We start from the raw sequence: 12,492 nt of genomic DNA, 5'->3' as shown, positions 1-12,492 counted from the left end.
AGCGTTGATGTTTTTGATTTTTTGTTTCTCCCTGTTTACACCCCCGTCAGATCGCCTCCTGTGGCCCGTTTGCACACGTGATCCCACACGTCGGTGCTTTTGAGCGTCGGGTCCGATCGTGACGCCTTGGGGTCGCTCCTGGGGTTCTGATAGTGTCGGCTTGGAGATTTGACTGGTCTGAATAGTGCAGCACAGCCTAGGATCTACAGTGAGATCTTCTTGAGGACCCTGGGTGTGTGTGTGTGACACTGATCATGTTTGCAGTCCGAGAATCCGTACTATCCCACACACATTGAGAGCGCATTGTTACAGCCCCCCCCCCACCTGCCTCCTGCTTTTCTCCGTCCAGTTCAGGTGTCGGAGGATTGTCTTGGTTTTTTTTTTGTTAGCGTTGTGTCGTCCACCTGACACCCGACACGACACGTGCAACGGAGCACAGACTTGTGTCCTGCTGTGTCTGTGTGCCTACCGTGACCGATGTTTACTGAAGAAGAGACCATCTGTCATGGCCACAGAGTCCTTCCCCCCCCGCCATGCTGGTGCCCAGAGCTCCCGGTCACATCCTTCTGGAGACCTTGGTGTGGGGCGTGGCCTGCTCATGCGGCACCGCCTCCATGTAAGTTCTGCAGCGATCTGATTGGTTCTCTCCTTCTGTCATGCAGGTGATTGGCAGAGATCCACAGATGTGTGACGGCTCAGAGACCACGTACCTTCACTCTGCGGATATCTGAATTCCGGGAGAGCAGGGTGAGGATGCAGAATCTGGAACATTCTCTAATCTCAGCAGTCCCTGCTTCTCAAGGGTCCCTGTCATCTCAGCTACTTTTATAACATGAAGGCGTATTAAACATGTCAGATTACCGACGTGGGTCTACTTAGAATACAGAAAAACCAAACATAAGAAAAGTATTTCTGGTAACGAAACATGTTTAAAATTTTGATGCTCCTTTCTGGCTCCGTGAGGAGAACCCGCTTGCAGAGGTTTTATTGCCATGGCGACGACATTGGGAGATTTCTGAAAACTTGACTTTTGGACAGAGGGGGAGAGGGAATACAGGAATATAACTGGGCGACAAGGGACAAAATGTGACACCTTTCGCTGGGCACATCGCAGGTGACGTCCCCTGTCTTCTGACTCACGGTCCTCAGTCAGCGGCTTCGAGGGCTGGGAGGTGCCGTTCGCCTCCGTGATGTGACTGTCGTATCCATGGCGGGGTGGGGGCGGGGCAAGTCTCCGCCGTCGGAGACGATCACAAAGGACCTTCCCGTTCTGCCTGTCGTGGGCATTTATACCTCCAGCGTCCCTCCGGCTGAGTTGCGGTGATATATTAAGTCCACATTCCCATCGGACCGTTTATAACCGGGTGACGAGGCTCCGCATCCCTGCACCGGCTGACATTTGCACGAAAGACAAGAGCCTTTAAAAAGTTCTCCTGCTAATGACCCTTAAATTGCATGGGGGGAGGGGGCATTTACACCAATGACAGGGGAGGGAGACTGCCTGCCTGATGCTGTAGCATGGCATCAATCTCACGTGCATCTGTAACGCGGGTACCCCCCACCTTCTGAAATGTAGTAGCAGAGAGCCTGTCTGTCGCTAATTCACACCTGGGGGAGGGGTGCTCCATTCAAGGAGGGGAAAATCTGAATGGGGATTTTTATTTGTGTAGCTGATGCTTTTTTCTGAACTCTGATGCAAAGTTCCCACCTTTAAAGTGCAGAAATTTAATATCTAACCTGCTTTCTGTGCCCAGTATCATTTATCCTTTGAAATGTTCATTTCGGGGGCTGTGCTATGCTCCGAGCTCCAGGAGAGCGCTCGAGTGGCGTGACTCGCCGTGCTGCCTGCAGCCAGACGGTCACACACGTGGGAATCGGGGCTGGGGCCGCGGGTGGCCTGGGAATAATGCATGAATAGGTCTGCCTTTCAGCCCAACACAACAGGATGCTCACATTTTGTCACGCAGCCTTTGATCAACATAAAGGTCTGGCTGAGCCGTGGGGACAGTTCAAGAGGAAGCCCGGGACTGCCTTGGGTGGCTCAGGGTGGCCTTAGAGCACACTGTGGGTGGGGGGGGGGGCTTTGACCCCAACCCTGCTGGTGGTGGCCCAGTGGCAGGTAGCTGGAAGTTAATGTCTTGGATTTGTGTCTGAAGGGCTGTAATAGTGATAGGAGACCACCCTCCTCTACCACACGCTTAACCTGGATCTGTGAAATGATCCATCTCTGTAAACCTGTAAAGCATGATATTGTGAGTTAGAAAGCTGTGGGATGCTTGCTAAATTCTGCATAAATGGCAAAAATTTATTGGTTTCATAACCAATGATGTCCATTGACCAGCAGTGTTTAATACATCTGCACGTACCTTCTGCACAAACATCAGATTTTTTTTGACTGGCTCATTCAGTTCAGTTCTCGCCATTTTGCTATTCGATATTGTGCTCACTGGCTCCCAGAGGGACACTAAACACAAATGTTTGTCGTTGTATGTTATTGCGAAAGGTGTCGCTAATTAAAAAAGCACCCAAATGAGACTGCTTGCCAATGAACTTATTAATTCAAAACAGCTATCGAAGAACTATAATTTGGGTTTCAATTTATTGCGACTTGAAATGAATGTTTTGCTTAAAACTACCAGTCATTTCTAATCTTATATATATATATTTTGCAGACAAATGAGTAAAGTTATGATTTTTGTTGTGAGGTCCCGGACGACGGTGATGCGCTTGCTGTGAAACAAAACTGAAATGGTACGTTTATTCCTCCCCCCCCCCTTCCAGGCAGCGGGAGGCGGGCTCTGAAGATGATGCTGGGGTCTGAGCGAGGGGTGGTGGAGGAGTGGCTTTCGGAGTTCAAGGTGGGCCCCGCCCCTTTCCGCAGAAATCGTGCCACCCCGCAGTTGTTGTTTGTCTAATATTTTAAAAGAGAACTCAAACGAACAGAAATGGGTGTGGCTTATGTTAGTCTGTGCCTCTTAATTACTCTGTATTTGTCCTGTGCTGCCCTGTAATGAACAGTTAGTGTGTGGAAGGATGGATGTTTAATGTTTAATTCCCTTGACAGCGCCTCCTAAGTAAGCTCTTAAATTACGTTGCATTATTGGTGTGACGTTATTGGTGCTCACTGTGTCTTGCAACAGTGATGTTTAACTGCGTCAGTAGTGAAACGTAATCTGACTGTTGGGGAGCCGGAGTTCTCTCCTGAAGGCGTCAGCGTTCACCAAACAGGCTGACCTTGTGAAGGGTTTTGAGTCAAGTTGAGAAATCAGTTTTCTGCGGTGGGGGGGGAATGAGTTCCTGGCCACGTGAAAACAAAACCTAGAGACGCTGCGATTTCACCATTTCTTTCCAAAGTTTCTTTTCTGGTTCATGGGTTTCCAGGAAAGCTGGAGCCAGTGAGAACACACTAACCTAACCTCGCCCAAACGCCACTCCCACAGACGCTGCCCGAAACGCAGATCCCCAGCTACGCCGGCAGCCTGCACTTGAAGAAGGCTCTGGTTCCAGCTCTTTACCGAGTCATCCAGGACCCCAACAACGAGGTGCGAGGTTCCCCCTGCCTCCCTGTCCGGCAGCCTGGCTGTTGGACCACTGTGCCCGTGAAGGTCAGACACACACAGGCCTGACTCACAGACGCCACGATGGTTGTGGCAGTCGGGACGCGTTAGATTGGTAACGGCTGCTGTATTTCATTTGGGAACGGGGATTCTGACTGTTTCACGCTGTTCACGTTGTGACTCTTGGAGGCTGTAATTCCTGACATGATTTGGAGAGCAGCCAGAGAGAAGAGCAAAGCATAACCTCAGGGCTGAGTAGGCATGCGGGTGTTTGGAGTTACGAGAACTTGCCCAGGAACCAGGTGATCAGGATGATAGAAGAACAGCGAACTTCACCTCCCAACAGACATGGTATTTGACCATGCAGGAAGTGACCCTCCTGTCAGCACATTGGTTCTAAACTCGGCCGTGCCCCCCCCCCCCCCCCCCGACCTGTGACTGCCTCGCACTGCATTTCCTGCTCTGTCCTCGGCACAGCGATGCAGAGCGTTCAGGTTATTTTGGGTACATGCTGTTCAGGCTCCTGTGGGAGGCGCTCTACCATATTCTGCCCGCAGGGTCTTAGGGTCTGACTGATTTGCAGTTTTAACTCTTAGACTTTTAATAGCCTTTCATAAAGATGGATGCAAAAAAAAAAAAAAATACAGATGATTGAAAACAGCCCATAATCAGCTGTCTGGGTGAAGGGTTAGACTGGTGACTTTTTTTTCTTATTGAAGGGAAATGATTGTTATGGGGTTTTATAAAAGCTGAAACGTGTGTGTGTGTGTGTGTGTGTGTGTGTGTGTGTGTGTGTGTGTGTGTGTGTGTGTGTGTGTGTGTGTGTGTGTGTGTGTGTGTATAGATATGGATGTGTGGGTCAGATGTACATTTCATCTTGAGGACCAAATGCCTCTGCAGTGTGAAACCTGGGGACCATAGGGCTGGGTTGGGGTTTAGGTTGTCATTGATGGATTAGGGTTATGCCCATAGAAATGAATGAACGATCCCCACAAAGATGTCTGTCTGCCTGTCTGTCTCTCTGCCAGCCTGCCTGTCTGCCTGTCTCCCTCTCGACAAGCAGGAGCAAATAATCTTGTTTTACCGCAGCAACCTCTGATTGGCTCTTAGGAGATTGGTCTGTGTGGCATTAGGGGCAATTATGAGAATGTGTTCATTTGCTTGAAAGGCTCTTTCCCCAGTGCCAGAGCACTCCCCCCCCCCCCCCCCCCCGGATCATCTCTGTAGCGATGTAATCTTTGACCATCCCATCATTCTCTTCCTCTCCTCCTGGTGGCGCTCTATTAGGCAGCCCAGCCTGTAAGCTAGGAGCTGTGTCCAGTCAGATGATGGAGACGTTAGGTATTTTAAATCACAAAGAAACTCATGTTCCGCTGTAGCCCAGCCGGCCTCTTTCAGTATTCAGAGGCTCTAAGGGGGACATTAAAGACCGTGCGACACCTCTGAGTGGGCTGGCTGTGATCTGCCAAACGCTACTTGGATGTTTCGTGATAGATGAAAAGATGAAAGGATAGTATAGGCTGGTGATATCCTTGCAGTGAAAGAGCTGTTTGATTATGGGATGTCTTCCATGTTAATGACATTGTAGTGATGGAGTTGTCATTGAGCGTGTGTGTGTGTGTTTGTGTGTGTGTGTGTGTGGGGGGGGGGGGGTGCCATAGTGGGATAAAAACCTGTTATTTTGACGTTGCGGGGGGTCATTTTTCCTGTCCCCACAAGATAGTCATTGTTGGGATTAGTGTTTTGCCCATAGAATGAATGGCGGTCCCCACGAACATATGAATGTGTGTGTATGTGTGTGCATGCCTGCACATTCCCCTCACCTCTCGCTGTCCCCCCCCAGCTCCTGGAGCCCCGTCTGCCACCAGCTCTTCGAGCTCTACCGCAGCTCAGACGAGCGCCTCCGCCGATTCACTCTGCAGTTCCTGCCCGAGCTGGTATGGGTGTACCTGCGTGCCACTGCCACCAGGGACCGCCACAGCAATGGCTGCATCGAGGCCCTGCTCCTAGGCATATACAACCTGGTGCGTCTTGGGGCCCCTCGGGGGGGCCTGATGGTCACTGCTGTTTGGAGGGGGGGGGGTGACGTGTGATGTGTGGGCCGTTTCTGTGGGACAGCTGGAACCTCAAGAGACGACATTACCGATGTTCTCCAAGCCAGAAGATGAAATGTCTACCTCCCACCCCCACCTTGTTTCACAGGAGATTGTGGATAAGGAGGGAAATAGCAAACTGCTGTCCTTCACGATTCCATCCCTCTCCAAGCCGCGATATACCACGAGGGTGAGTGGGAAGCAGGCATGCGGCGCTGCGCCTGGAATTTCCTGCAGCAGGACCCCCAAGCTCGGCTGCTGGAGTCCTGTGCGCATTTTGCCCGTGTGCATATTTCTGCACCCCCCCCCCCCATAACCCCCCTTTTCACTGTGAGACCCTGGTTGCGTTTATTTTTTGCGCATCTGCTCAAACTGAGGGAAATTGCCAAACCTGACTGAAGGGTTTAACTAACTGGAAACCAGTTAAGCTACCAATGGAAAGTGGTGCCCGTGACTGGAAATGCCAACCAGCTGGGTTTTAAAACCGAGTTTCTTTCTTCTAGTGGCGTCAATTGCCGTAATAGAAATAGGAAGTAATATTTCCCACTGACTGCCGGCCTTTATGCTCCACACGAGGCCCTGCCTGATTGGCCGAGGTGCTCTCCTGCCCTGATTGGCCGAGGTGAATGCTGGCCATCTCTGTGGGACACTCAGGGGGCCTCATCCTGTCCCCTCTGTCCAGCTCCCCAAGGAGCCCATCATGGCCTACAGAGATGCGGAGACTCCCTCTGACTGCCAACCCCCCCCCCCCCGATCTCCCCTCTGATCTCCTCGCTCCTCTCTTATCTCCCCTCTGTTTTATATCCAGTGTGTTCATGCCGCTTCCCCCCTTCAAACCCGCATTCTGTTCCTGTCGGGCTTCCGATGAGTCATCCGACTCGGGGGACATGCAGAACAGACATGGGGTGTCTCCAAATACTAGAACAACCATGCTTGTATTTTGCTTGGTTACTTATGGTTATGGTTAGGGGAGGGTGGGGGTTAAGGTTGTCACAGTTAGCGTTAGCATTTTTCCCATAGAAGTGAATGAGCATAAGGATCGGTATACCCTACGTGTGCGTGTGGTGTGTGTCTGCTGGATTAATTGAGGTCCATCTACACTGTTCACATACACACTCTTTGCTTTGTAAGGCTGGGGAATCACGGGGGAGAATCATTTTTAGACCCAGGCATCAATCGTAGTTGAATGGCAACAATGGACATCAGATTGCATCAGCATTTACTCCCCGATGTCCATGCCCCCCCATAGCCCTCACCCCCGACTTGTAGGTCTACTTCAGTGACTCAGCCCCCACTGCACGCTGAGGGCTGACTGTGCGTCCGTCTCCCCTAGCAACAGCCCTCCCACATGCTGGCTCTAGACAGTGATTGATGATGCCCTGCCCACTAGCCTCGCCACGCCCCGCTAACGTATCACCGCAGATCTCGATCTGCATTCCATCTTCATCACCCTCACCACATCAGGTTACCACATCAGGTTATCTGACCGACTTCCTGAAGCGTACACACACACGCACGCACCACACGCACAGTACACACGCACGTACACACACGCACGTACACACACACACGCACGTTACACACACACACACACACACACGCACGCACGCACGCACCTTCCCCACCCCCCGGGGTCTTTTTCGCCCCCTGCATTTGTTGTGTGTGTTCGTTTCTATCACGAAGACACCTGGTTCCTGAACTCCCTGCCAACATCTGTGCTGACCGAAATCGTGGGCTGGTATTTTCCGATGGTCTGTCTGGGGTTGCCAGCGCTGCAACCATCTGGTTTGGGGTGGGGTGGGGGGGGGGGGGGGCAGTGCCTGGGAGGTGTATGCTAGGCTGGCAGGGTTAGTGTTGTGCTTTATCCCGATTGGGTGTACGCGATGATGCGATCAATGAGCCTCTGCAGCTAACCACCCCCCCCTCCCCCGCCCCCACCTGTCCTCCAGCCGTCCAGTTTGGGCTCCATAGCAACTGACAGAGGGAGCGCTCAGCCACCACGACCTCATCAGGGTGGTGTACAGCGGCCTGCACCCCCAGCGTGAGACCTTCACTGCCCAGAACAGGTATGACCCTTGGGACACCTGTTGTTACTTCCAAAAGCTGTTAATTGTTTTTATCCCAACTGCCTATTAATAGCTTTGCCCCCCCAGCAAAAAAAGAATCAATGACATTCTTTGGAGACTGATTCCTTCCCTCATTTACTTCTCCAGTCCTCTTCTCAATGCCTTCACTTGTCAGCGATGCCACCCACAGGCAGCTAAACGGACTCGTCTCGCTCCACATTTATTTTCTATTCTCCTTTTTAAATTGCTCTTTCCAGCTCTCTGGCTGTGTGTGTGTGTGTGTGTGTGTGTGTGTGTTATCACCTCTTCACGTCGCACACAGAAAGTCCCTTGGGGCCCTCTGGCCTTTGCCTTGTCAGCGCTCCTCCTCTTTCGACTGCTGCATTTACACCACGACAGCCATTTCTGCTATTTTCACGCTCCGTGTGAGGTTTCGTCACCGCCATCGAGTGAAAGAGAGATATGCTGTGACTAGATAAGCCTAAGAGATTGTAGCTGCTAAACCATTAACTAAAGGTGATGAACTTCTGCTCTTCAGTGCATCACACAACCCACAGGCTGACTGTTGTGCTGACCTGACCAGTCGTCGTTAATGAAATGGCAAGCTACACATGAGGAATTAGGGGTCCGAGACCTTCCTCATTCCCTTCCCTCACCAACGACTCTCAGGCAAGGGGCAGAGAGGCAGCACTAAGCCAAAGCATGCCCATGTAGCATTCCAGGACACGTGTCACATTGGTCTGGCATCGCACAGATTTTTCCAGATAGTGTAATCTCAAAGGTATATGATAAAATGGTTGGGTTTTCTCCAAGGTAACAGTGCAGGTTCTTCACTGGCTCAAGGTGTTTCTTTTGCCCCCTGCTTGACAGATACTTAGGTAAATCCTGAATGGGGTGGGAAAAAAAATTATACTTTAGGTAAACTACATTACCCAGACCTGAATCTCACAAAACACCTTCGAGTGAACCTCATTGGCAATTTCACACAGATGGGCATTTAATACCCAGATTTTTTTTTTTAATGAAGTGGTGACCTAAATTGTTTTCTGTGTGGATGCAGGTTTGAGGTGCTGGCATTTCTCATGCTGTGCTACAACTCTGCTGTGGTCTACATGCCATCCTCCTCGTACCAGTCCGTTTGCAGGATGAGCTCACGGTGAGAACGTATCTTTTGCCAAAGAAGGAAATGGACCAGCAGACTGTGTTCTTAGTGGTGATCGCTGGTATACTCCTGACGTCCTTTTTCTCAAAATGCCTCCAGCTGTGTCAACACACCCAGGTTAAAATGTCCCAGATGTATTAATAGCGAGACGTTAATTTGGTCTCGGTTGGAGGCTGGCGATCTGGGGATTTCCGTTCCCCCCCCACAGAGCTCAGAAAAGAGCACCTCCCCACTAAGAGCAGGCAGACAACCTACATCCCACATGACATCTGTACTGACATCTGCGATGTCGTGTGATCAGAATGTAAGCCTCTGGGGTTTAGACAGAAATATCTTTCCTGTGTGAAATGACTTCCAGTCATTGTATTTTAATGACACACACCTACAAATGTTTTAAAAAAAATATATTTTTTCACCTTTTTTACATATGGAGAAAACCCATTATGACTCTGCCCCACAGCTGAAGAGGCCAGTTGCCTCAGTTTTGCAGTGTTGCCCATCCTCACCCCCTCCTTCTCACCTCCCCTACTGCGCAGGTTGTGCGTGTGTGGGTTTCCAAGGCAACGGCCAGAAGCTGTGGAGGGAACCGTGTGGCCGAGTAGTTCTGGACCCCGAGTTCATGGTGCAGATGCTTACCGCCGTCTATCACGCTATGTGAGTCTCCTATTGGCCGATTCTGGTCCCGACCCGCCGATCCAGCAGGCTGCTTGTCGTCCTGTTGGGTTTTTTGTTGCATCACAAGGCATGGCATTCGAGGCAAGATGTTTCCTATATTCAAGACCTCAAATCGGTGATCTACAATAAGCTGTCCCAAGTTACCTGAGCTTTAACAGGGAAACTGAAAACATACATGCACAGGTGCATCAGGGACACCGGCCCTACTCAGCTTCAGCGCCTGCCGGCTTCCTCCGTCCATCCCCGAATGGAGAGGAATGCACCACATCGTCTGCCACAGGATTAGATTTGCATGGCAGCATGGGAGTAGAAGTTTTTGTTTGTGTGGGAAGTCGATGCAAAGGAGATCAGGGCAATCAGATGTGAGGGCGGGGGCTGTTTTGCTTGGGTTTCGTGGAATTTTACCAAAGGTCTACTTGGCCTTCCCCTTGGAGAGTCCCGAGCAAACGAAAAGGGGATTCACATGAAGACACGCATAATGAAACGAGTATCTATCACGGTGCCTATATGCATTTGCACCCCCTCTGATGTTCCCTTGGCATCCAGATATAATGGAGAGTGGGATCTGGGAAAGGAGGCCCTGGATGACATCCTGTACCGCGGCTCAGCTGGAGCTCTACTCCCAGCCGCTGCTGGTAAGGCGTCCGAGCGCGCCATGCCGTAGAGACAGTGGTGTGCTATGCCAGTGGCTCCTGGGCTCGGCCCTGACCCCCCCCCCCCCCCCCCCCCCCGGGGCCCCAACGCAGGTGGCCAACGCGATGAAGAGCTCGCTACCTGCCACCCCCGCGCCAGATGGCTCACGCGGCCGCAAGATCCTACAGGTGGAGGTGACACCCACCATCAGCCGGATCTCCCGCTCGGCTGTGACAGCGGCATCTATCCGGCGCCACCGCTGGAAGAGAGAGGGTGAGTGTGGCCACATCCCCCCCCCCCACCCCAAGCCACCTTTCTCAGCACATCGCAGTGCCTCCACTCCCACACTGCCCCACAGGTCAAGGTGGGTATGGACAAGTGAAGAGAGCAGGGGACACATTGTCTGAGCTTCATGCGGGTGGATGGATGATCTACATTGTAAGAGCAGATGAATGAGCAAATCAGATTTATATGAAAAAATGTACTTAAATGTATAAATGACAACAATTTTGGTCTGATAAACCAAGCAAAAATGTAGAAGAGGTTTTTCAGTCAGCAGGGCCCCCAGTGTTGCTGTCACATGGATGTGTGGTGTTTGTCCTCCGCCGTGTCACACGGTGTCTCGTTCTGTTTGTGTAGCGTTTCTGTCGGTCGCTCGGGCTCTTTCTCCCCCCTCTGCTCCTGCTTGTCCTAATGCGTACAGATGGAGGGGGGGCAGGGGGCCGCACGCACTCACGAACGGCATGTCCGCCTCGGGCACTAAGGGCCATGTCCTGTCCGGTTCTGTTGTGTTGACTCCCAGATTGTTTTGACCTCTCAAACGAGACGGAGTTCAGCATCTCCGTCACCCCCCAGCCTCGACAGCCCCTGGGAGCCGTCGGCCAATCCGGAGCAAGGAGAGAGGGGGAATCACGGCGTGCCCCCGCTCACGCCAGAGGGTAGGCAGGAAGGGGGGAAGCTGTGATTGCTGGGGGACCTATTGTTAGGATTGGCTCCTGTCCACCCAGATGCCCCCTCCCCCGCTACCGTTACTCTCCCAGAGTGTCACTAAACTCCTCCAGATTCCCCATGCAAAAACTCACAAAATGCAGCCCCCCCCCTGCCCTTTACCCCACTTTTAAACACCTGCTGCTATCCCAGGTCCCAATGTCCTCTTAGCAGAAGGGTAAGTAGCGTAATTCTGGGTGAGGTGTGGGGGCAAGAGAGGAATGCTTGCATGAGTCCCACAAGTTCTCCAAAGAGCTTGTTGGAGCGCATGTCCCTTCATTCTTTGGGAGCTCCATCCATATGCTTTACTGAGCATGCTCCAGACACTTGGTCCTTGTGATTGGAAACCCAGTGGTACAGACCCAGCCAATCACAGCGCAACAGACTTTTTTTTCACTGAAATCTTGCACGATCATTTTTTCTCTGTCTATATTTTGTCTCCTGAGCTTGCGCAGTACCTAGCTCTATGATTGATTAGATAGTTGAAGGACTCCGATAGTGTTGAAAGTTGATGTATAGCCCCTTGGACGCAATCCCAGTCTCGGCACTCCGAGCGTCACTGGAACTATGTCACCTGCCAGTTTGTTTCGCAGCAGGGAAATGTACACATCACTGGTCCATAATGCAGTGGCAGGCAGTTATGGAAGCGCCCCCTACAGACAGGGCAGTCGTCAGCAGTGATGTGGCGCTCTTCATGTTGATCGTAGATCGTGACACGCATTGTGATGGGATTGCAGAAGATAAGGCCTTGAGTTCAATGTCATGCAAAACAGGAAAAGCCAATCTGGGTGAAAATTGGGGACCAACAAAGGAATTAGACCACAAACGATTAATATACAACTGGATGTTTGGCATAAAATGGGAGCCTGCAAATGCATAATGACTTCGATTTCAAAACCTCTAAAGTGTAGAAAAGCGAACGTTGATATTCAAGACATTAGTCTATGAAGATACACCACCCACTGTCTGTAGACAAGGTGGCACCACCACTGATGGAGAAACCACGACCTAGTGTAAGCTGCTGAGGCTGCACCACCTGCAATGAGTGCCCAGAACACCACCCCTCATTGTCCACCCACTAATACCACACACAACCATGACAAGCATGAACCGCACTCAAACCAGTCAGACATCCTTTAATAAGTCTGTTTACCTTGGGGTAATTGTGATCAGTGTGCTCAGTGACTTAACTCCGCCGCCAACCTGACCCGATTCCGTACGCGTGCATGTTTGGGCCAAGAGGATGGAGACTCCCTCCAAATATGGAGACGCTTGAGAACGCTGTCCACGCCATCCACGTCCTCCTCCCCCCCCCCCCC

At 51.4% G+C, this 12,492-nt stretch overlaps 1 protein-coding gene across 1 annotated transcript in view; it reads left to right on the top strand.

Moving 5' to 3' along the window:
- Positions 1–12,492, top strand: part of LOC125725150 (protein FAM126B-like) — a 33,310-nt gene that overhangs the window by 13,442 nt on the left and 7,376 nt on the right. The window contains 13 exon segments of the mRNA XM_049001772.1: positions 663–747; positions 2,782–2,858; positions 3,441–3,625; positions 5,401–5,581; positions 5,760–5,840; positions 7,600–7,623; positions 7,625–7,716; positions 8,777–8,872; positions 9,415–9,445; positions 9,447–9,532; positions 10,100–10,154; positions 10,156–10,188; positions 10,300–10,459. Coding sequence (XP_048857729.1) covers positions 2,805–2,858; positions 3,441–3,625; positions 5,401–5,581; positions 5,760–5,840; positions 7,600–7,623; positions 7,625–7,716; positions 8,777–8,872; positions 9,415–9,445; positions 9,447–9,532; positions 10,100–10,154; positions 10,156–10,188; positions 10,300–10,459 — 1,078 coding nt within the window. The 5' untranslated portion in view covers positions 663–747; positions 2,782–2,804.

This window comes from Brienomyrus brachyistius, unplaced genomic scaffold (genome assembly GCF_023856365.1).
Source record: "Brienomyrus brachyistius isolate T26 unplaced genomic scaffold, BBRACH_0.4 scaffold62, whole genome shotgun sequence".
NCBI classification, from domain to species: domain Eukaryota; kingdom Metazoa; phylum Chordata; class Actinopteri; order Osteoglossiformes; family Mormyridae; genus Brienomyrus; species Brienomyrus brachyistius.
Note: the sequence above shows the minus strand (reverse complement) of the source record. Positions and strands in the feature narration are given on the sequence as shown.